General features: G+C 36.0%; 2 protein-coding genes across 2 annotated transcripts in view; both read right to left on the bottom strand.

The window, feature by feature from the left end:
• Window positions 1-5,981, bottom strand: part of CFAP54 (cilia and flagella associated 54) — a 140,186-nt gene extending 134,205 nt beyond the window's left edge. The window contains exons 1-3 of the mRNA XM_011936865.1: window positions 5,945-5,981; window positions 3,926-4,107; window positions 2,150-2,377 (exon numbers count right to left, since the gene is read on the bottom strand). Of these exons, the coding sequence (XP_011792255.1) occupies window positions 2,150-2,377; window positions 3,926-4,072 (375 nt within the window). The 5' untranslated portion in view covers window positions 4,073-4,107; window positions 5,945-5,981. The remainder of the gene's footprint in view (window positions 1-2,149; window positions 2,378-3,925; window positions 4,108-5,944) is intronic.
• A 35-nt stretch (window positions 5,982-6,016) lies between these two features.
• The window catches only part of LOC105508069 (cilia- and flagella-associated protein 54-like), a 111,121-nt gene continuing 92,037 nt past the window's right edge, over window positions 6,017-25,100 (bottom strand). Inside the window, exons 15-20 of the mRNA XM_011936851.1 lie at window positions 24,089-24,178; window positions 22,982-23,108; window positions 19,214-19,325; window positions 18,769-18,869; window positions 9,510-9,700; window positions 6,017-6,087 (exon numbers count right to left, since the gene is read on the bottom strand). Coding sequence (XP_011792241.1) covers window positions 6,017-6,087; window positions 9,510-9,700; window positions 18,769-18,869; window positions 19,214-19,325; window positions 22,982-23,108; window positions 24,089-24,178 — 692 coding nt within the window. The remainder of the gene's footprint in view (window positions 6,088-9,509; window positions 9,701-18,768; window positions 18,870-19,213; window positions 19,326-22,981; window positions 23,109-24,088; window positions 24,179-25,100) is intronic.

The following is a 25,100-nucleotide window of genomic DNA, read 5'->3' as shown; positions in this document are numbered from 1 at the left end:
TACAGGCGCTCGCCACCTCACCCGGCTAGTTTTTTGTATTTTTTAGTAGAGAAGGGGTTTCACCGTGTTCGCCAGGATGATCTCGATCTCCTGACCTCGTGATCCGCCCGTCTCGGCCTCCCAAAGTGCTGGGATTACAGGCTTGAGCCACCGCGCCCGGCCCGCTCTTCTGCTCTTCTTTTTCTACACATAAACACTTAGATAATTGATGTTATATGTTATTAAGCATTTAAAGCTATAAATTTCCCTCTATGCCCTGCTTCATTTGAATGCCATACATTTTGATGTATTATTATTAGTTTCAAATATTCTTTAATTTCTCTTGTGTTTTCTTCTTTGACTCATGGGATATTTGGAATTGTATTATTTAATTTCCAGATAATTGGAGATTTTTCTTCCTATATTATGGCAATCCATTTATAATTTAATTCTGTAATGGGCAAAAAACATACTCTTCAAGAGTTCAGTCTTACATTTTTGAAGACTTATTTTTGCCTCTGCATATGACGCATCTCGGTGAACACACCATGTGCACTTGTGCTCTGTTTCCATTCCACCTGGGTTTACTGTACCACAGTTTTCACGTTAACTACCCAGAGTTAGCATCAGACTCCACAGGTTTAAGGGCTCCAGCCTCCATAAGACTGCCCTCACTTCAGATACCAGCCACAAGTCTCAGGTCACCTAATCTTCTGACAGATCAGCTAAAATTCATGGATTTCCATAGCCCCTTCAAGTTGATAATTCACTAGAATGACTCACAGAACTCACTGAAAGCACTGTACTTAAATTACAGTTTTATTATAAAGAAAACTCAGGAACAGCCTAGTGAAGAGGTACATGGGGTGAAGTCTGAGAGGGTCCCTGACACAGAGCTTCCATGCCCTCTCCCTGTGGAATCAGTGCATGTCACCCTCCTGACACATCAATGTGTTTATCATCCAGGAAGTTCTTCAAGCTTTGGATGTCCAGAACGCATTCTGAATTTTTCTTATCAGATGCATACATATTTATGATTGGTATGTTTTCCTGATTAATCGATGCTCTTCTTAACACGAAATGTCCCTCTTTATCTCTCATTTGCTCCTTGATTTATATTATCTTGTCTAATAATATAGACTCATCACCTTTTTTATCTTTACTGTTTTCATGGTATATCTCTTTCCATGCTTTTATTTTCAATCTATCTGTTTATTTATATTCAGAGTGCTTCTCTTAGTAGACAGGTACATGTGTCTTGCTTTTTTATCCAGTCAGACAATCTCTACCCTTTTTTTGGCATCTTTAACCCACTTATATTAAATATAGTTATTGATATCATCAAGTTAGAGTGAATGTTTTCTACTTGTTTTCTCTTTGTCCCATGTTTTGTGTTCTTCTGTTCCTTCTTCCCTGCCTTCTTTTGAGTTAATTGAGCATTACTTAGTCTTCCCTTTTACTTCATTGACTTTTCAGCTATATCTCCTTTTTACTAGTTACTCAAGGGATCATCAAATATATCCTTATCACTTAGAGTTAATATTGTGCCACTTTACATAAAGTGTAAAAGCCTTAATAATTTGCCCTCTTTGTCTTTTCTGCTATTGTCAAATATTTTCCTCTAGAAATGTTATAAGTCTCATGGTGCATCGTGTATATGTGTTTACTAATCTTCAATGTGTTTAGGTTACATTCTATTTATATTACTTCTATTTTATTTCCATGCTTTAAACTATAGTGTGATAAATTTTAAATGGCTGTAAGTTCTAGCAGACCAGAATAATAGAACAGGACAGAGAAGCAGTGGAATAAAGATCAACCGATCACATCTTTATTCAAGCTACGTGATCTTCCTTGGAATCTATTTCTTCATCTGGCAAAAAAATGTTATAAGGATTAAGTGCATTAAGGCTAATTTATGTAGGGGCTGGAGTTCAGTTAATGTTACTTTCCCGTCCCTATAACAAACTAGAGTTTCAGGCTAAGCTATTGTTAGTTAACATCAATGCGAGTTATATATTGTAAACAAAATTATAATGAAAAGCAAATGAAATGTACACAAACCAAATGAGAAATCAAGAAAAATGTCAGTTTCTACTTATACTGAGACGCACAGTACAATGATATTTTTAACTGAACATAATAAAAATAATTACCAAAGTGTCCTTACCTTAATAGAATTGGTATTTTGTAGTTGTATTAACATGTCAATAAGTAATTCTGCTCCCAAATAGAATGGTAAAACAGAGGTGCAGAGGAAACCATCTTGGCTAATAGGAAATGTTTTATCAAGATCCACTGCCTGTTTAAGAAGTATTTGTAGTTCCTGAGTAAAGTTCCATAAGGCCCGACAGCAGTTCTGAAGCAGAGTCCAATAGCCACCACGATGAGCAAGAACCTATGACAAACACAAAATTTAAAAGACCTCAAAGTTCCAAAAGTTAGAGATCTCTGAACAAACTCCATCTTTTTGCAAATATTATACATCAATAGTAAAAATAACTAACATCATTTGTTAGTGTCACTTACATGAGTTAGACACCGTTATATGCATTCTCATTTAATTCGAACAAAAATTTCCATAAGTAAGTGTGCACTAGGTATCAGTATTTTACCCAATTTAAAGATGAGGAAATGGAGTCATGGGTTCAGCATTGATAACTTGCTGAAGGTCATCTGACTTGGAGTCATCTGACTCCAAAAATCCCATTGTTCTAGGTGCTGGGAATTCAGCAGCGAGCAAGGGAAACTGGGTCTGCCCTCACGCTGCTTATGTTCATTTCAGGAGACAGACACTAGAAAAGTAGACCTATGAAAGCATAATTTCAAGCAATAAGAAGTTTTATAAAGAAAAATAAAGCAGAAATGAGTTTGAACCTGACAGAGCATGACAAGACAGTTTGCTTTAGACAAGGTGGTCAGGAAAGAAGTCCTCTCTGATGAGGTAGCATTTAAGCAAACATCTGAATATTGAACAAGTCATGTGAAAGTGGCAGTGAGGGTGTTGGGTGGAGAAGAACATTTGAGGCTCAGGAAATAACAAGGTGAAACTGAGGGCTGAGGATGGAACAAACTAAGTGCTTTCAAGACTGCTGCCCCATGGGAGTGGGCTAAACAACAGCAAAAGTAAGAGGAGCTGAGTTCTGCGAGGTGCTCAGGACCAGCTCTTACAGGGCCCTGAAGCTGGAGGCCAGGATAGGATTCAATGCTCATGGTCAAAGCAGATGATACAGGTTTACATTACATTATGTAAAAATCACTGTCCACTCCATGGGGCATATGAGAACCTGTCTTCCTTTCTTATCTAGAAAGGATAGATGTCTCCTTACCTCTTGAGGAGTTTAAAGTATATGCCCTTCCTGCCATGAAAAAAAGAAACTGATTTCTCTGTAGCTAACAATTCCAATTCTGGGTTTAATCATGTCTCATATAATATTTAAGAAGAAAAAGAAAGAAAAGTATCTGAGAGAACATGGAAGTGATGGGAAGAAGGAGACCAGGGGCAGGGGCAGGGTTCTCCTGTAGCCTAGAAAGATCTTTCCCTGTGCTAGAAAGAAGAGAGAGATCTATGGTACCCCCAAGAGAGATCAAGTCCCCATAGAGGAACCCCTTGCATTATGAGCGAACCCCATGTCTTGGCAGAGAGGTGCACGCATATTCATAGGAACTGCATGAACAGGGACAAAGGCCACCTGGGCTCTGGGTGGATGGATGACAACGACTAAAGAAGTTTCCCTGCTCTGCCTGACAACTGGAAAACACATGCCCTCAGTATCACTGCAAGTACACCTCTAAAGTGACTTAGGCTACACCCAGCAAGATGAGGTCTCAAAGTCACAACTAAAATTATGTATAGTAAGAAAATAAACACAGTGTATCTTACACGCCCGAGTTCATGGGCTGAAATTTCGGTCTACAACACTGCAAACAAGAAAGATTGCATTACCATTGCTCTCCTGCAGTATAAAAAGATTTTCATAAAATGATCCATTACACACAAATTTGCTCCTCGGTCCTTTTCTTTAGCACTAGAACCTGATTGAGAGTCTGAGTCATAAACTGTTTGTGTCTTGGACATATTTTCATCACTCATTTTGGAATTAATAAATGTAGAAAATTCTTCAGCATCTACCGTACAAAAATAAGATACGACATGATTAAAAACACAGAATTAAGTTCCAGAAAATACAGTAGGTGATAAGGATCAAATGAGTAATTCAGGTAACAAATAGTACACAAATTTGGAGAAAGGACAAGATTATCAGAGATACAATGAACCAGGGAAAGTTTCTAGAGAAGGAGACATTTGGGTCTTAAAGAATGGGCATGCTTTAGCTATATGGGCAAATACAGAGAACGTCATTTCAGACAAAGTCGATGGCAAAAGGAACAATGCAGAAGTAGGAATGTATATGTTTTTTGAAGGGAACAACAGAAAATACCACTGTCCTTTCATTTCCTCCCAAACAGGCCATTCCTAAGACACATATATCAGAAAGTGAGCTGCACCTCTGGAGTTAGGCAGTGCAGTAACCTCGGCCATGCATTCCCCTGCTGGTGTGGCATAAAAAAGAAGGCTTTCTCCTGCCACCAACTTCCTCTTAGAACCCTGCATTAGACAGTAAGTCTCGGTAGCAAAATATTCCATTGCCAATTGCATGGTCGGTCTTAGGTAGAGAGCCAGTTTAAAAAAAAAAAAAAAAAAAAAAACTCAAGAAACTATATCCTACAATCTATATTCAAAAATCAGACTCTACGGCTATGGAATTCACTTTCAAATACTTCACTATACACAGCTGATATGCACATACCTGTGAAGTCTAATCTATATCCTAGAAGAAATCAGAAAGCATGCCAAGTACTTCAAACATAAATTAACACTCCTGGGGCAGTTAACTGGCATACCAAGAACTCTAGTTGGCAATAAATCCCACAGCACTTAAAATGTCATTACTAAAAGTCTATATAAGTGAGTCTGTAAGAGCCTAAAGGTATTAGAAATAAATTTTTATTTGTGAAATGAGCCATATCATTGGTTAGAAAGTGTCCAGGTTCCACCATCTTTGCAGAAAAGTGGCGTGGGAATTAGTCAGGTTTGCTGGACTACAGTTTCCAGAGCGCACCCTGATCAAGAACCCTGTTTTTGGCCGGGCACGGTGGCTCACGCCTATAATCCCAGCACTTTGGGAGACAGAGGCAAGTGGATCACAAGGTCAGGAATTGAAGACCAGCCTGGCCAACACAGTGAAACCCCGTCTTTACTAAAAATACAAAAAATTAGCCAGACATGGTGGCACACGCCTGTAATCCCAGCTACTTGGGAGGCTGAGGCAGGAGAATCACTTTAACTCAGGAGGCGGAGGTTGCAGTGAGCCGAGATCGTCACTGCACTCCAGCCAAGGTGATAGTGCGAGACTCTGTCTCAAAAAAAAAAAAAAAAAAAAAAGAACCCTGTTTACCTGCATTGCATGTCTCTACATTTTGGAGCCCCCTGTCACCTGACTAGATAACAAGGCTTCATTCATCTTAGAGGGAGCTTTCTTGAAAGATGCTGGCTGGAAATCCTAGGGCAATGGTGGATTCCCCTGAATACAAAATCAGCTATCATGATAGTTTGGGTGCCTGCTTGTAGTAGTATGTTTGTAGCAAGTCTTCACCTATCTTGAACCACCAAAGGCTACGAATATTTAATTTAAAACATTATATTTGCTGAACAATCAAATTGGCTAAGGTTGAAATACAAAATAGATATTTCCAAATATATGTAATATCATAAAACTATAGAAATTTTAAAAAATAGAGCAAACAAGAATCTCCTACAAAATATCAAAACTCAACTAAATTGCTGGTCCTCTGGAAAACTGTGTGTATACCTTTGTGTGTCCACGATGTGTATGTGTGTTGTGTTGCTTAGTGAATAAAAATCTAGAGGTAACTTGATAATAAACTAACATGTTTATTTTACCTGATGGTAAGTTGGCCTTTCTTTTTTTGGCTGTAAGGAGGAAATCAAGCATTGCTTTATAATTTTCCACAGTCAATTTTCTTGTTGGTAATACTGTTCCTGAATTATACAGTGAGAATATGTTAGGATCAAATGATCGGAAACTGCAAGGGGGGAAAAAAATCACATTAAAAAACAATATAAGCAAAATTGAATTAAAACTGTCAAATGCAATCTATTTTTATTTTAAAACATTTGTGAGTACTCCCAAATTTTAAATCATGAAGGATTTTGGCACTTAATCAAAGCCCAACATGTTTTCATTAACTTTTAAAATTATACAATGTAATTTTGCCCTTAGGAATTTTAACATCAATATATATTTCTCTGAAAGGGCCCTTGAAAATGGAAATAAAAATATCTGTGCCCACTCTGTGAGCTCTGAAAGAAAAATTTATTTCAACTTAAAACCACCTGATTTGAACAGAACTCAGTGACAATGATTACTATATAGAACAACGTGTCCATAATTAAGGTCATTTCTTTTTTTTTTTTTTATTTTTATTTTTTGCGATGGAGTCTCGCTCTGTCACCCAGGTTGGAGTGCAGTGGTGTGATACCAGCTCACTGCAAGCTCCGCCTCCTGGGTTCATGCCATTCTCCTGCCTCAGCCTCCAGAGTAGCTGGGACTACAGGTGTCCACAACCACGCCCAGCTAATTATTTGTATTTTTAGTAGAGACAGTGTTTCACCATGTTAGCCAGGACGGTCTCGATCTCCTGACCTCATGATCCGCCCACCTTGGCCTCCCAAAGTAATGGGATTACAGGCGTGAGCCATTGCACCCGGCCATCATTTCTTTTTAAAAATAAGGTCTAGGCATTAAACAATCTTGCATCAAAAATAATAAATAGTTTATATTCATTACTCATTATTTTTGAGGCAAGTTTGTTTAATGCCTAGACCTTATTTTTAAAAAGAAATAACATTGATTCAAGTAGAACTACCATTTGATTCAGCAATCCCACTACTGGCTATCTACCCAGAGGAAAATAAGTCATTATTCAAAAAAGAAACTTGAACATGCATATTTATAGCAGCACAATTCACAATTGCAAAACCATGGAACCGACCCAAATGTCCATCAATCAACGAGTGGATAAAGAGATTGTGATAGATAGATAGATAGATAGATAGATAGATAGATAGATAGATAGATAGACAGATAGACAGATAGATGATAGATAGATATAGACAGACATAGATTAGATAGATAGATAGATAGATAGATAGATAGATAATGATGGAACACTACTCAGCCATAAAAAGGAATGAATTAATAACATTTGCAATGACCTGGATGAGATTGGAGACTATTATTCTAAATGAAGTAACTTAGGAATGGAAAACCAAACATCAAATGTTCTTACTGGTATGTGGGAGCTAAGCTATGAGGATGCAAAGACATAAGAATGATATAATGGACTTTAGGGACTTGGGGGGAAGTGGGATGGGGGTGAGGTTTAAAAGACAACATATATGGTGCAGTACTCCTCAGGTGATGGGTGCTTACTCATGTAATCAAATACTACTACCTATACCCCAATAATTTATGGAAAATAAAATAATAATAAATACTGAGTATACGTTAACAGATTTAATAAAATCCAAGTTAGCACCAAGTTATCCTGACACAAATTTGATCATTGTGTTATTGTGTTGCCAAGCGATCATGCATGAAGGGTCATGTACAACTGGGAGCCCAGTGACTTCTCAGAATTCAGAGAAGGGTAAGGAAGCCCATCTGTTCTGAACTGTTTTCCCTGTCATGGCCCTCTGAAGGGCTTCCTTTGTCAAATGCCTTCAAAGTCAGTCAGGCAAATTAACTGCTTCTTAAATGCCAGTCTGGTCTAGCCCACACAGGAAAATGGTCTATCTGGAGACATTTTTGCAAAGGTTCAGTTTGGTAGTGAGCTTAACCAAAATTCTGGAGAAACAGAAACTGGGACCAAGTTAATTGTGAGCTTCAACCTGCATTTTTTCCTCACTGGATTACTGAAATAAATACCCTCTAATTCATGTCTTGTCTCCAGTCTTTCCTTCCTCCAATCTACTTGGTAAGTTGCTGCCAGAGACATTTTTATCATGGCTCTGCTCAAAAACCCTCAATAATCTTCTACTGTATGTAAAATAAAGCTCAGATTTAATAGACATTTAAGACCCACCATGATCTAGTCCCAGCCTCCTTTTCTATTTCACACCACTCTCTTTCATATACCCTAGATTGTGGTCAGACTATTTGGGGTTCACATCCTGTGTTTTCTACCTGGGCTCTGACTCATGTTCTTCCAACTATTGAGAGTGCCTATTTCCTTCTCTGTACATTTCTAAACCTTGCCTGTCCATCAAGACCCAGGCCCAGTGGCTCCTCCCTATGAAATGTGTATTGCTAGTTCCAACCTAGAGGAAAAGCCTTCTTCCAATAACAAAGAAGATTGGATTTGTACTTCCCTTTTACCATTCATTACAAGCTATTCATGAGCATTTGTGACATACCCTATCAGACCCTAATTAGTATATCTGGTTCATCTTTGTATAGCCATTGCACCTAGCTCAGTGCCTTGAATCTTATAGGTACTCAATAAGTATTCTTTAATGTGTGACTTTACATCATCCTTTTAATGGCTACAAAGTATTCCATATTATGTATGCATCTTCTATTTTTATCTCCCACAGCACTTAGCCAAAGACACTCAGTAAGAGCTTAAAAATGCCTATTGGGTAAATGATAGAAAATTGACATTGGATGAGTAAATATGATCTCTGTTTATAGAGGCTTAAACTATGCCTCTATGAAATAGACATTTGACTAATGCCTACTAATATCTACATTTATTCTATAATTCATATCAAACTTCTCTTGGAATTACATTTTACCCTTGCACTGAAAGCTAGATCAACAAACATATTCAAGTTGTAATCAAATTATCACTTATATCCAGCACGTAATTGGGAAAGATTCTGAGATTAAAACTTAATAAATAAACCATTGGTCAGTGATATGGTTTGGCTCTCTGTCCCCGCCCAAAGCTCACCTTGAATTGTAAAAACCCGCCACGTGTCAAGGGCAGGACGAGGTGGAGGTAATTGAGTCATGGGGGCAGTTTTCCCCCACGCTGTTCTCATGATAATGAGTCTCACAAGATCTGATGGTTTTAAAAGCATCTGGCATTTCCCCTGTTTGCACTTCTCTCTCCTGCCACCATGTGTAGGAGGACGTGTTTGCTTCCCCTTCCACCATGATTATAATTTCCTGAGGCCTCCCCAATGGAACTGTGAGTCAAACTAAACCTCCTTCCTTTATAAATTATCAGTCTCGGGAAGTTCTTTACAGCTGTATGAAAACAAACTAATACAGCCAGTATAAAGATGAGAAGTACTCTGTAAACCTCCTTAAGTTGTTAGCACCATTGGAGCTCTGCACATACAAATACAATCCATGTTCATAAAACCAGAAAAGTATTTTTCACCAATAATATACTATACCTGACCATCATATGTGAAGTGCCAAATTTCATCTTCGTACACTCCCCTAGCTTTTGTAAAACCAGGTTAAAGTGTGCACCTGCTAGATACAGGTTCATCTGAGCTCTCCAGGGCATCTCTTCAAGTGATACACGATGGAACCTCTTTCTTTTAACATAACCTAATATTAGAGGATTCAAGTAATCTATCAGGTATCGTTGTGCTGCTTTCCTAACACTGGTTCTCCTATTTCTGTCAAGGGAGAAAGAAGTGTTGAAATTACACAAAAACTTTCAGATATTTAATAAAGAAGAATCATTCCAATTTAGAAAGAATACATCAAGAAGTCACTTGACTGCCCTTATGCAAATATTTCTGGCTTATTTATCATTTCTGCAGTGCTAAAAATATGAACCAAGGTGGTTAAAAAAAGGCACAGAGATAAGCACCAGGGACAAAGACACCATGTATTGTCTTCAACCCTCTCTGAAGTCTGTGTCCTCAGCTCAAACCAAACAGAGCTTTTCTTTTTCATAACCAAAAGGCCACTGAGATTAGACAACAAAATTAGGATATGATGTTCACATTCATCAACTAAATTCAATATTAAACAAGAAAATCATTTCTCTGTATTGGTCCTTGAGGAAGAAACAATGTAGCAAAATTTTGTCTAACATTAGTTAGACTCTAGAGGAAATAAAACATCAGTTGAATATAGATGAGATGACTTCATAACTGCATATTCAATACACTTCAGAAAAAAATAAACTCAAATTTTAGCTAGTAGTTTGGATTTCAAGTATAATATATATTCAATTTTTAAAAATCATCCTATCAAAACTTAAAGTAGTCCAACTATTTGCATATATAGTTGTTTATAGAACATATCGTTCCAAGCATATTTTCAGTTTTTTTGTTCTGTTAGCAATGTTGCTAACCCATTGGTCCGCACCATTCTACCTGATTTATGTTGTTCACTTATATATTGTTCAGAATCTAAATCAACACACACACACATACAAGAAGAAAAGAAAGATGGATAGGAAGAAGACAGGCAGATGTTGTTGAAACAGAGGAGGAAACATTTGAAGAAAGAAAGAAGGACAGATTTTTTTTATTGTGTAGTGTTTACATTATCACTCAGTTCTAAATATTTTTTAGTTTATTGATGATTTGCTTTTAATCCAAGAGTTTTAGGGCTTTTTGTCATTGTTTAGTTGGTTTTAGTGATGTTATTTGGTTTCTCAATAAACGTGAATCTTTTTAATAGCTGATCCTGAAAGTTAAAAATACAATTTCCAAAATGAAAATCAATCTTGACTCCATGTAAGTAGATCAATTCTCCTCAAAAGGCCAAGATGAGTCAACAGTCGGTTGCAATTTCCTTGCTACAGAGAGTTTGATAGTTCAGGGAGATCAGCGACAGGATAGGCTTCCTCCAGGTATCTTGGCAAGGGAATGACAAACTCCAGGTGGCTTGGAACAGAATTCACAGTCAGCCCACAGAGGATACAGAATGCTTTTCCTCTATCATCTGAACAGTTCTTAACATTCAGGTGCTCCAGTAACCTGATTTGTGTCTCCATGAGCAACAGGTCTGAGTACACCCACAGAGAGGGAGCTCCACAAGGACAATCAGCACAAATGCTCAGTGATGTGAAGCCACAAGAGGAAGCAGATAAACACCTGAATTAAAAAATATTTAGGAATCCTGAAACTACCTTCTATACATTCTAGCTTAAGGAAATGAGCTAGTGTATTAACATTAGCAGAATCAGGATTCTCACCATTAGGGAAAAGAGTTACAATTAGAAAAAGAGAAAACTCTGGAAAGTATCCTGTGGTTTTGAAATGGAATTCCAGGTATTAGAATGAATTTATGGTTTTAGATACATATATATATATATAGAGAGAGAGAGAGAGAGAATGCTATATTTAGATAGATATGTTTAGACAGATGATTGATAGATTTAGATAGATAAATTTATTATATTTCCTAGCTCAGTCTATCGAGAGGAACTGGAAGCAAAGCCACATTAGTAGCCCTCACAACTTAGATTCTAAATACCACTTCTCACTAAAAGAAATCACTTGACTCCAGGGCTGTACAAGGTGTGTACAAGACGAATATCTTGTGGTAAGAAGTAGCTCAACGAAATGATGGAAACATGTCAAAAACTGAAGAGCTAGCCAAATCTAGAGCAATTTGAGAATCAAAATAAACAATAATATTAATTTGGTACAGAATATCCACAGAACAAAACCTACCACAAAGACCATTCTCAGTGCTAAAATGTTGAAAATACAAAAGTGTTCCCTATGAAATGGGAATCAGACAACCATGCCCACTAACATCACTTTTGTTTTAGCATTGTATTGATGGGCTTAGCCAGAATAAGGAAGAAAAAGGAAAAGGGGAAAAGGATTGGAAAGTCAATATACAAAAATAACTCTATTTCTACATATCATCAATAAACAAAGAGTTCTAAAAGAATCACTCCCAGTAACTTCAAAAAACATACCTAGAAATTAATCAAAGCAAAGATATGTAAGATCTATTCACAGGAAGCAGAAATTACAAAGATAATTTAAAAACATATAGAACTAAATGAGAATGAAAACACTTTTAGTAAAAATTGTAGGATGCAGGCCAGGTGCAGTGGCTCATGCCTGTAATCCCAGCACTTTGAGAGGCTGAGGCAGGAGGATCACTTGGGCTCAGGAGTTCAAGATCAGTCTGGGCAACATAGCGAGGCCCTGTCTCTACAATTAAAAAAAAAATTAGCCAGGCGTGGTGGTACATGGCTGTAGTACTAGCTAATCAGGAGACTGAAGTAGGAGGATTGCTTAAGCCCAGGATTTTGAGGCTGCAGTGAGCTATGATGGTAGCACTGAACTCCAGCCTGGGTGACCAAAAAATAGACAGATAGGTAGATAGATAGATAGATAGATAGATAGATAGATAGATAGATAGATAGATAGACACACACACACATATACACACATATATATGTATATAGATAGATAGATAGACACACACACACATATACACACATATATATGTATATATAAAATGATGCAGCTAAAAGATGGTTAGAAGAAAACTTAAATGTTCATGTTTTCTGGATTCAAAGCAATCCCAACCATACTTGCTTTAAAAACAAAGCAAGCTCTTTGTTTTTAAATTACCATTGTACAGTGTGTGTCACTTCATGACAGGGATACATTCTGAGAAATGTGTTGTTAGGTGATTTTATTATTGTTTCAATATCATAGGGTGTTCTTACACAAACCTAAATGGTATAGCCTACTACACACCTAGACTACAAACCTCTACAGCAGATTAGGATAATAAACACTGTAGGCAATTATGACATGATGGTATTTGTACATCTAAACATAGAAATGTACAGTGAAAATGTGATTTTATAATTGTATAGGACCACCGGTGTACATGCAGTCCATCATTGATCAAAATGTTATGCAACATGTGAATGTAATTTCAATCTTTCCTCATTAATTATTTCTCTGTTTCTCCTTCAGATTTTTAAATGTATAGAATCTTTTTGGTTAACTTTTCAAAAACTGGTTTCTATCTTAATTGCATTGAAATAAAATATGGTTCACATGATTCCAATTACTTGAAATTTCTTGAGACTTGCTTTAGAGCCAATAGTATAAAAAAAAAATTACAGACTCAAAGAGACATAGTAATCTCAAAGAAATTGAATCTGTTGGTAAAAATGTGCAGGTATGGTGTGGTATACTACAAACACATATTTGGTACCTGTCCCCTGGTTTCTGGCACAGAGATCTTAAAACCCTTGGAATTTCCAGAGTGAAAGAAATGTGTTACTCACAGAAAGTCCCTGTGGAACATATGTAAGTCTATGCTTAGGAGGCGACTCAGGGTAGAGCCTCTAGCTAGGCTCAGGATAGAGGTTATCTTAACCATCACTAAACACATGATTAGAGGGTGAGACCTTTCAGCCCCACCCCTCCCACCACCTGGAGGGGAGGGTGGCTGCAAGCCAGGCTATGAAAACTCTTGAACTAGGAGGTTCAGGGTGCTTCCAGGTAGGTACAACCACAAGCTAGGAGGGTGATGCCCCCAATTCTACAGGGACAGAAGCTCCTGTGCTCAGGACCCATCTGGACTTTGCCCTTGGTATGTACCTCCTGACCTGGCTGTTCATTTGTATCTTTTACATTAAGCTAGTAAATATGTAAGGTGTTTTTCTGAGTTTTGTAAGCTATTGTAGCAAATTTTCGAACCTGAGGAGGGAATCTCTGAATTTATAGTCAGCTAGGCAGAAGTGTGGGTATCCTGGGATCACATTTGTGACTGGCCTCTGAAGCGGTGGCAGTGCTGTGGAACCAAGCCCTTTAACTTGTGGGATGTGCTGCTAACTCTGTGTCGACAGTGTCAGCATTAAATTGTCTTTTCATAAAACAATTATGCAGGATGTTATCCTAAGGAGAAATTCCATGAAGTGCACATGGGGCTGCCCGGTTGGTGCTGGAGAATTGGTTGGTGCTGGAAAACACCATATGGTTTGTGTCAGAAGTGGTATCAGCAAAAAGATACTACGCATCCTTTAACATTTACGTAATAATGCAGTTTGTTGCGTGATCATATTAAAGAAAAAAAAACCAATGAAAAAGAAATATTAAACAAAATTCAACATAATTTATAACAAAACTCTTAGAAAATAAAAAATGGATGACAGTTTCCTAAATGTGATAAAGGATTTCATCCCGAACCCCAAAGCAAATATAGTACTTACAAGGGAAATAATAAATATATTTTTAAAATTCATATTACAGACAAGTTTATTCTAAAATGTATATGAAATAGTATAAGAAATAGATCTTTAAATTCATGTTACAGACAAGCTTATTCTAAAATGTATATGAAATGGTACAGATCCTAGAATAGCTAAAACAATTTTGTAAAAAAATAAAGTGGAAAGAATCACTCTACTTGATTTTAAGGTTTACTCTATAACTACAGTAATCAAGAAAGAGAATGTGGTATTGGCAGAGGGAAGCACATAGATCAACGGAACAGAATACAGAACTCAGAAATACATCTGCACAAATATGTCCAGCTGATTTTTTACAAAGGTACAAAAGTGATTCAATGGAGGAAGGATAGTCTTTTCAAGAAATGACACTGGAACAATTAGATATCCGCAGGTAAAAACATGAAGTTCAATCAAAACCTCACATCTTATGTAAAAAATTAACTCAAAATGAATCACAACTTAAATGGAAAACATGAAACTATAAAACTTAGCAGGGGAAAAAAAGGACCTACGATTAGGCAAAAAGTTTTGAGGTTTGCCACCAAAAGCATAACCCATTAAGGGAAAAATTGGTAAGTTGGACCTCATCAAGATTTAAAAATTGTGCTCTGCCAAAGATTCTGTGAAGAGGATGAGAAGACAAGCTACATATTGGGAAAAAGTTTTGCCAATAACATATGCAACAAAAGCCTTGTATCTAGAATATATAAAGAACTCTCAAAATTCAACAGAAAAATAAAAACAATCCAATCAGAAAATGAGCAAAAGTCATAAACAGACATTTCACTAAAGAGGATATATAGATGGCAAGTAACCATATAAAAAGATGTTTGGCTGGGCACAGTGGCTCACGCCTGTAATCCCAACACTGGGAGGCTGAGGTGGGTGGATCACAAGGTCAGGAGTTCAAGACCAGCCTGAGCAACATGGTGAAACCCTGTCTCTACTAAAAACACAAAAATTAGTCAAACGAGGTGGTGGTACATGCCTGTAATCCCATCTACTCAGGAAACTGAGACAGGAGAATCACTTGAACCAGGGAGGCGGAGGTTGCAATGAGCCGAGATTACGTCACTGCACCCCAGTCTGGGCGACAGAGCAGGACTCCATCTCAAAAAAAAAAGATGTTCACTATCATTAGCCATTAGAGAAATGCAAATTAAGGCCATGAGATATCACTACACACCTATTTTTATAGCTAAAATTTAAAAAAACGTAATAATATTCAATGCTGGAAAGCATGAGTAGAAACTAGATCATTCATATACTGTTAATGGGAATGTAAAAATGAGGAGCTAGTCTGCAAAAGAGTGGAGGATGTCTTACAAAATTAAACATGCTTACCATTCGACCAAGCAATGGCACTCTTGGGTATTTATCACAGTAAAATGAAGATTTATGTTTATGTAAAAACTGCACATGAATGTTCATCACAGTATTATTCCTAATAGTCAAATGCTATTGGGTTGGAAACAATCAACAATCTAAATGCTCTTCAATAGGTAAATGGTAATAAAATATGGAACATTTATGCCATGGAATACTACTAAGCAATAATAAGTGAATTCTTGGATACACACAGCTTGGGTGACTCTCAAGGGAATTATGCTAAGTGAGACAAAAAGTCAGTCTCAAAAGGTTACATACTGTAGTGCTCATACAAATTCTACAGATTGCATAGAATACACACACAGACACACAAACACATACACATGTGCATGCAAACTTGCTGTAATCCAAATAAGGTCAGTGGATTATATCAATGTCAATTTCCTGGTTGTGATATTGTACTATGGTTGTACAGCTATCATTAGAAACTGGATGAAGGGTATATGGGATCTCTCTGTATTATTTCTTATAACTGCACATGAATCTATAATTATCCGGAAATAAAAAAGTTTTAAATACGCATCTTACAACAAGGATGTCCACAATCCACAAATGCTTTTCCTGATTAAACTCTTAAGTCCTAGCCTGTAGGCTAAATATGAAAAGGAAAGAAGAGGCTGGAACATTAGAAAGGAATAAGCAAAACATTATGTCTTCAGATTATGACTGTCCACACACACAAAAAAAAAACTGTATCTACAAATAAATTATCAAGTTGTTTAGAAGATCAGTATGCAAAAAAATCAATTATACACCTATACAAAGAATAGAAAAATTCAAAAATGTAATTTTAAAATAGCATTTACACTAATATCAAAAAACAGTTCATTGATGTATCTAACAAAAGATATATAACATGGTTATGGAGAAAATCACAGAAATTTATTGAAAGGCATTAAAGACCTAAGAAAGTGATCTGTCTACTAATAGAAAAACACAACAGTGTAAAAAAAATAAATAATTTTTTAAAAACCTTCCTACGCCAATATATACATTCAATTCTATCTTTATCAAAATCATAGTAGAGTTTTTTGTATTAATCAAAAAATCATTCCATTTTGTGGAATAATACCCAAGACTTGCATGAAGGAAAAGAATATTCTGGAGAAACTTGTTCCTCAGACAGCAAAACTCAATTTAAAGCTAGAGTAATTACGATGGTTTGATATTGACTCAGGAATAAGTTAATAGACTAATCAAACAGAGAAGAGATCCCAAAGCTACATATATGAAAACTTGCTAAGTGATAAAGTTAACAGTGACAATAGAATAGACTACTCAATAAACTGTGCTGGTCAACTGAATACCGGTTACAAAACTAAAAAAAAGAGAGTGAAGGGGACTCATTTTCTCACCATACGCAAAGACAAATTAATGAAATTCCTAAATGTGAAAATCAAAAATTGAAATTCACAAAGACAGTATCTTTACTACCCCAGATTAGGAAAGAATTTCCAAAACAATAAAGGGAAACATTGATATATTTGACTCCATTAAGAATTAAAACTTTTGAATTAATTATTAAAGAACTTTAAAATGTGAACTGATGAGCCACAAACTGGGAGAAGCATTAGCATCCAAACTTATAAAACTAAATAAGAAAACAAAAGTTTTTAAATGTGCAAAGAATACAAACAAGAAGTCCTGAGACTAGAAAAATCGTTGGGCCAAATAAAAATATGAAAAGATGCCTAACCTTAGGAATCAAATAAATGAAAATTGAAACAACAATGAACAACGAGGCAAAATTTCATACCACATAGTTCCACAAAAATGTGATAATAAAATCAAGCGTTAGTGAAGACCTTGAATAATGGAAAATTTTCACAACATTGGTAAAAATTTAAGAGCAACTTAGCAATATCTAGTAATGCTAAAATGTTCATATCTTGAAAACCTCAACCCTATATATTTACCCTACAGAAACTCTCACACATACATAAGGAGATATATACAAGTTATGTCCTTTGTAACATTGTTTACAACAGTGAAAAGTTAGAATTTAAATGTCTATTTATGGGAGACTGAATAAATCATTTAAAAAATTTACTATACAATGTATAATATATATTATATAATATATGCATAATAAATATATTATTTATATTATGCATATTAAATTATTGTGTTATTCATATTTATGTATATGTATTATGCATACAATAAATACAATGCATTATACTATTACTATATAATTTATTTATTATATGATATTTATTTAGTATATAATGAAATACCATTCAGCAGTGAAATTAAGAAAGTGGACTTATGTATAAGTGACATTTCAAAAGATCACAAACATAATATTGAGAGAAAAAAAGCAAATTTCCAAAGCAAATCAGAAAAAATTATAGCATGCATTATTTGGGGCTATATACATATGTGGTTGACATACGAATTCACTCATCAGCATAATAATAACAAAATTTGGGGATAGTATTATTTCCAGGATAGAGAAAAACAGAAATGCATACCAGGATGGGTACACGGGGATTTCAACCATGTTTGAAAGGTTTTACATGTTAAATGACATAGTTGTTATATTATTTTTTATACCCATATGTCATAATTTAAATAAAGAAAATGAAAGAATAATCAAAGAGACAGTAGGCAAATGCAAATAAAAACAAAGCGGAACTGGTTCTATTAATATCTATGTTGTGTAAATTAAAATCAAAATCACTAAACAGGTATAGAAAAACATTAGATCATGAAGGTAAGATATATAATGTATAAGAATAAAAAATTCTTATACATATGTACTTATAAAAATAGAAACTAAACATTTTGCCAAATTTTGTAATCAAGAACTTTAGGTTCACTGATAATTTACCAATTTGTTCTCCTAACCACCCTATCTAAACTGTTGCCACCACCACCTTCACGCCCAGCCAAATATTCTGTATTACTTCATTTACTTTATAACATTTATCAACATTTTTAACTGTCTTGTTTATTTAGGTGTTTACTTGTTTACTATGCTTTTTTCATTAGTATGCAAGTTCCTCGAAGGCAATGATTTCATCTGTCTGATCCACCAGTGTATCCCTAGTACCCAAAATAATGCCCAACACATAGTTACCCTCAAGTAAACTTTTATTGAATTAATTAATTAGTTAATACCTTTCATGTGCCACCATTTCAGAAATACCTGGATTTTTTAAAATGAAATCTCTTAGAGTTTCCTTTTTTTTACTTCTTATTCTTTGTGACATTTCTGTACCCTTAATAGAGGAGATAAAATTTTACAAGTTAAATTCAAACTTTAAACACAGTAGTATAATTTATTCATACTCTAATGCTTATCTCTTGACATTGAAATACAGTAGTTCATACCCTCAACTAAAATTATTATCAAAGGCAACAGAAATACCCCTGTAGACAAAAACTCTGATTATAACAATATCTACATGTTAATCTAAAAGTTGTACTGTGTAATTATAAAATTATGCTTGTTAGTATATCCTTCTGTTTCATATTATAAAGAGTTTAAATGTAGCCAATCATCTCTAGATACATAAATCTCTCAATTTCATTACCCAAAATTCAAAACTCATACAAAACTTACTCTTCCAATTTCCATCACTGCAGCTTTGAACTTTAAATATTTGTTTACTTTTTTACTCAAAGCACTGTCCTTATATTTCACTTTTATTAGTCCAAGTAGAGACTCATTCCTCCTAATAAAAAAGATAAAGTCAGTCAAAAAGACCTGCAAAAATGTTCAGAACTACCCCCAAAGTAATGTCTTATTTTCACTGAAATTATGCAAGAATATCCAAAACTGCTTGTGTCCTATGCATAAATTAGACTGTGATATCTCTGTTCAACATGAAATAGTCAGTTTCTCAAAATAGAAAAGTGTAAATCATATCATAAAATGTGTCAGTGAAGATGTTGAATAACAGAAACTTTTCACTTTGATAAAAGTTTAAGAGCAACTTAGCAATATCTTAACTAAGCAATATCTTAACTAAATAACTTAACTAGGCAATAACTTAGTAAAGTTAAAATGTTCATATCTTGGCAACTACAGCCCTATATACTTACAGAAACTCTCACATATGCATATGTCCTGTCCTTTGCAGCACTGTTTATAATAATAAAAAATTAGAAAGAATTTAAATGCCTATTTACAGGAGACTAAATAAATAAGTTTTAAAATGTATTATACAATGTATAGGAAGGGCGCAGTGGCTCATGCCTGTAATCCCAGCACTTTGGGAGGCCAAGGCGGGTGGATCATGAGGTCAGGAGATCGAGACCATCCCGGCTAACACAGTGAAACCCCGTCTCTACTAAAAATACAACAACAACAACAACAAAAAATTAGCTGGGCGTGGTGGCGGGTGCCTGTAGTCCCAGCTACTCGAGAGGCTGAGGCAGGAGAATGGCATGAACTCGGGAGGCAGAGCTTGCAGTGACCCGAGACAGCGCCACTGCACTCAAGCCTGGGCAACAGAGCGAGACTCCGTCTCAAAAAAAAAAAAAAAAATGCATTATACAATGTATAACAGAGAATATGTTGTATATTATAATCATATAATAAAAACTCCCATAGGGTCTTCTATAGAGAAAAAGAGGAGTTGAAGGCATGATGTAGATGGAACAGAACTGGATTGAAAATAAAATAACCATGGACACTTCTTCCCTCATAACTCGGAGAATACTGTAAAAGTAATCCTAGACAAGCTTCCTTGCTTCCAACAGATTTCAATCTCTTTGGTTCTATTTTTTGCAAGCTCCCAGCCACTGCTGCCCTCTGAATACCAACAGGAACTGAGCTGATCTTTTCCCAATACTATAGTCTCTCACTGTCCCTTTATTGATACTTGCCTATTTTTCCTGAAATTTCTATTTTTTTAAATTTATATTTCTTCATAAGTACTAGCCAGGTATAGCAAAACTGCTTAACATGATAAATGGGATCCCAAAACTTGAATAAAATGTAGGGTCTTATTAATGCAAGGCCAATGAAATGATGGGGTGAGCCTGGATAGCTAGTTCCAGGGGTTGGAGCTTGACCCAAATCCATCTTGGCCCCTTTGCTCCAGTTTTGATGAAGATGATCCTAAGCCCATGGTTGTCTGGAACCCCAGTTCAGCTGTAACAATCCTAAGAATCACCCAGTTAGTTGACATTCACTTGGGCAAATGTTTTGCTGCCTAAATTAGAAGCCTTTGATCAATGACCGTAAGGGACTTGGGGAGCCATCCTCCACAACTTGAAGCCTAAGATTGCCTTCCATTTCCAACCAGCTAGGTCTCTTCTCTACAGCCTCTCCTCTCTCTCTCCCTCACTACCAGCATGCTTGACCTGGTTGTTATGTTCTTCCAGAAAGAGATGGGAAGGAGAGGAGGTCACATTTAGACTATAGTCTTTGTCACCATCTCAGCATTCTCCTCCATGCACAGCAGAACCTTCATCCATTGAATAAATTAAACTCATCCACTCCTTGATCTGTTCACTGCTCTGTGGAGCTCTGACTGATCGCTTTTCATTGTGATAAATAGTATTTTAAAATTTTTATGCAAGTCAACGTTACTGAGGACTTGTTCGTTGTTTTAACTATTTATACAGTCACGCGTCACTTAGCGGCAGGGATACATTCTGAGAAATACTTTGTTAGGGAATTTTGTCATTGTGTGAACATCATAGAATGTACTTATGCAAACCTAGATGGTATCACGTGCTACACATCTAGGTGATAGAGTACAGCCTATAGCTCCGAGACTACAAACCCGTACAGCATGTTACTATACTGAACGCTGTAGATCATGTTGTAACATAACAGTCAGTATTTATGTATCTAAACATATTTGAACATGGGGAAAGTACAGTATAAATACAGTATTATAACATTATACTCTTCTTCCAGAATATCTCTTATTCTTAGGTGTGACTTCCACAGCCAGCCCTCTACATTTGCCTGCACACTGAAAGTATCTTCTGTTTTTCTTTGGAATCAAAAACATTATTCAACTCTCCTAAACATCTAATTTTAGCTGTTTTTTAAAAAATTTAATAGAACTCTAATTCTGAACAATTATGTTATTATCATGGCCTGTTTCATTTAATATAAGCAATTTCTTCTTTTATCTTTGGAAAGTATGAAGCACATATATACTCTAAGCTTCTGTTCTAATAAATGAAGTACCTATTTTAGAAAGAATATCTTTCTGTTTGTTTTTAAGGGAATGTTTCTCTTTTGCTACCATTTCAAAAACAGGTTTCATGTTACTGATGTTTACTTTTATTAAAATGGGATGGACAGATCAATGCCCAGTGAAGAAAAGCCCACTCTCAGTTGGCAAAAGAAAAGTTGGATCGGCCAGGCGCGGTGGCTCAAGCCTGTAATCCCAGCACTTTGGGAGGCCGAGACGGGCGGATCACGAGGTCAGGAGATCGAGACCATCCTGGCTAACCAGGTGAAACCCCGTCTCTACTAAAAAAAATACAAAAAACTAGCCGGGCGAGGTGGCGGGCGCCTGTAGTCCCAGCTGCTCCAGAGGCTGAAACAGGAGAAAGGCGTAAACCCGGGAGGTGGAGCTTGCAGTGAGCTGAGATCCGGCCACTGCACTCCAGCCTGGGCGACAGAGCGAGACTCCGTCTCAAAAAAAAAAAGAAAAGTTGGATTAATTTGGCATCTCTCATAATTGGTGTGAAGCACTATCATTTTATTTGGGAGCAAAGAGAATCATTCAGGCTTAGAGAATAGGAGGGACAGTTTTAAGGTTTACTGCTTTTATTTGAGGAACTCCCTCTTCACATATACAAATGGAAACTCTAAGAAATGGCTCTATTTGTTACCACAGAAGAATTAGAAACAAGTGGGAAATGACCAAACTGGAGCTAAAACCTTGTGTGAGAAAGAACTGATGGCCTCCTCGGCCTCCCAAAGTGCTGAGATTACAGGTGTGAGCTTCTGTGCCCGGCCACTAATACATTTTTCAATGCCCTAGTTTTCGTAAGCTTCATAACAACACCATTCACTACCAAAATAAGCCACCATCAAGATTCTGTCTTTCCAGACTTTAAATCAGGTACCTATTTAGATCTCGTTCATTACTTGGCAATAGAGATACTATTATCCATCCTGACTCAATAGCAAAAGACTTAATCTGTTTCAAGCTAGAGATATGAACATGCTCTATTCTCATTTGTGAGTACACTAGTTATTTCTTTACACAGACATAAGTTTTTACTATCTCTTAGGTGGTGGTTTTAGCTGTATATACTCCACTATCTTTTTCATCGACCTTGTATTTCTTCGAACTGACAATGATACTCATTTTTTAAAGTTGTTAATATGTATAAAACTGATAATTGCAAGTACCTTTTCAAGAAGTCATGGACAGGAGCTGTTACCTCTACCAAAAGATGAAATTTTTCCTCATTCATGCATTTTAGCATAACTTGCGTAAAGAATTCCAGAAATCTTGGTTTTTGCTTAAATTTCATAACTGTAATAACAAGGAAGTTCAGATATAGTTACCAATATACTCAATTATTAGTACCGAAGGGTTGCCAGTGCTAGCAGTCATTTTGTTCCAACAGGCAAGTTTATTAATCTGTTTTTTAGATTTCTCCATGTTAAAAGTATATAGGAATAAATGTGGTGTGAACTATTGTTTTTCTAATATCAATGAATGTTTCACAGTCTATATTAAATTTATTTTCTAAATATCTCAGCATTGAGAAAGATTTCATTAAGGTCACTTCTAATGTATGACTAACTGGAAGAAAAAGTTATTGATAATTATCCTAACTAGTGATCCTAATTTTTATTATATTTCACTCTGAATTAATCAATTATGTTGCCATTTCTCATCAGCTAAACTTGAAATTCACTAATACATTTTTCTTTTTTTCTTTTTTTGAGACACAGTCTCACTCTCTTGCCCCAGCTGGAGTGTAGTGGCATGATCTCAGCTCACTGCAACCTCTGCCTCCCAGATTCAAGCGATTCTCCTGCTTCAGCCTCCTGAGAAGCTGGGATTACAGGCGCCCACCACCCAATGCCAGGCTAATTTTTGTATTTTTAGTAGAGACGGGGTTTCATCATGTTGCCCAGGCTGGTCTCAGGCGATTTGCCTGCCTCGGCCTCCCAAAGTGCTGAGATTACAGGTGTGAGCTTCTGTGCCCGGCCACTAATACATTTTTCAATGCCCTAGTTTTCGTAAGCTTCATAACAACACCATTCACTACCAAAATAAGCCACCATCAAGATTCTGTCTTTCCAGACTTTAAATCAGGTACCTATTTAGATCTCGTTCATTACTTGGCAATCAAGATTCTGCATTATTCTGAGTGGGTAAGAATTCAAAGTATTCTGCCTAAAACAGGCGAAATCTTCAAGTAGACAACAGAAACAAAATCCACAGAATTAATTCTCTTCGGTGATAAATCGAATGAACAGCATATACACATCCAGTTCACCTACCTTCTTTCACGGCACCTTTGACAGACCAATTCAAAACTACGGGATAAAGAAATATAGGGTCCTCTCCTCCTGAGAGTTCAGATGTAACATCTAAGGTTAAAAAATTCAAAAGTTGTATGTTCTGTTTAATAACCCAAAATAAAAGTTTTTTTGAGTGATTCACAATAACAATTATTTGAAAGAGATGGAAAAACAAGAAAATACTAAAGTATTTGTTCTAAATTATGTGCCTTAACATAGCAATTATAGTATTACATTTTGGAAATAAAAATAATCTGATGAAATTATTTGCTTCACTCTTCCCCCTAAAAGCTAAGAGGTCCACCACCAAATAGGTAAAGTTTCCAAGGCATGATTCTCTTTTTCAACAGCTGTCATATATCAGCAAACCCAAGACTCAGAAATCTACCAATTATATTTACTCCATTTTAGCAAAACTATCTTTAAAAGGCAGTAAAGTATAACACAGCCTGGAGCCAGACTGGCTGGGTTCAAATTCTAAATATGACAATTTTTTAGTTATGAAACCTTGGAAAGTTATTTAGCTTCTCTGTGCCTCAGTTTCCTTATCTTTATAATGAAGATAATAATAGTACCTTCCTCATATGGTTCTTATATACAGGTTGCATGAGTTTTAATGTGTATATTTTATAAAAATAGCATATTTTGTAAAATAGTAACTGGCACACAGAAAACACTGTACAAAACTATCATTTTATTATTGTTATTGAATTTACTATTCTTTTTCTAACCATTAGACCTCCAGGGAGAATTTACTATTCAGCTAGTTATAGCCCATTGTGCTTCTTGGTAAAATATTTTTACTGATATTATGAAAATAAATAATTCACATTTCTAGAACACTGTATATTTTAAGGAATTATACTTCATATAGTGATAAGATGATTACAGCTTTCCCAAAGCTAGGTTAACCAATTATGGGAATAATCAAATACTTAGTTCAATTCATAAATCCATGCTTGAAACAGGCATGGAACATATTAAAAGAGAG

The sequence above is a fragment of the Colobus angolensis genome, unplaced genomic scaffold (genome assembly GCF_000951035.1).
Source record: "Colobus angolensis palliatus isolate OR3802 unplaced genomic scaffold, Cang.pa_1.0 Scaffold10, whole genome shotgun sequence".
NCBI lineage: Eukaryota > Metazoa > Chordata > Mammalia > Primates > Cercopithecidae > Colobus > Colobus angolensis.
This window is presented reverse-complemented; position numbering and strand designations above follow the sequence as displayed.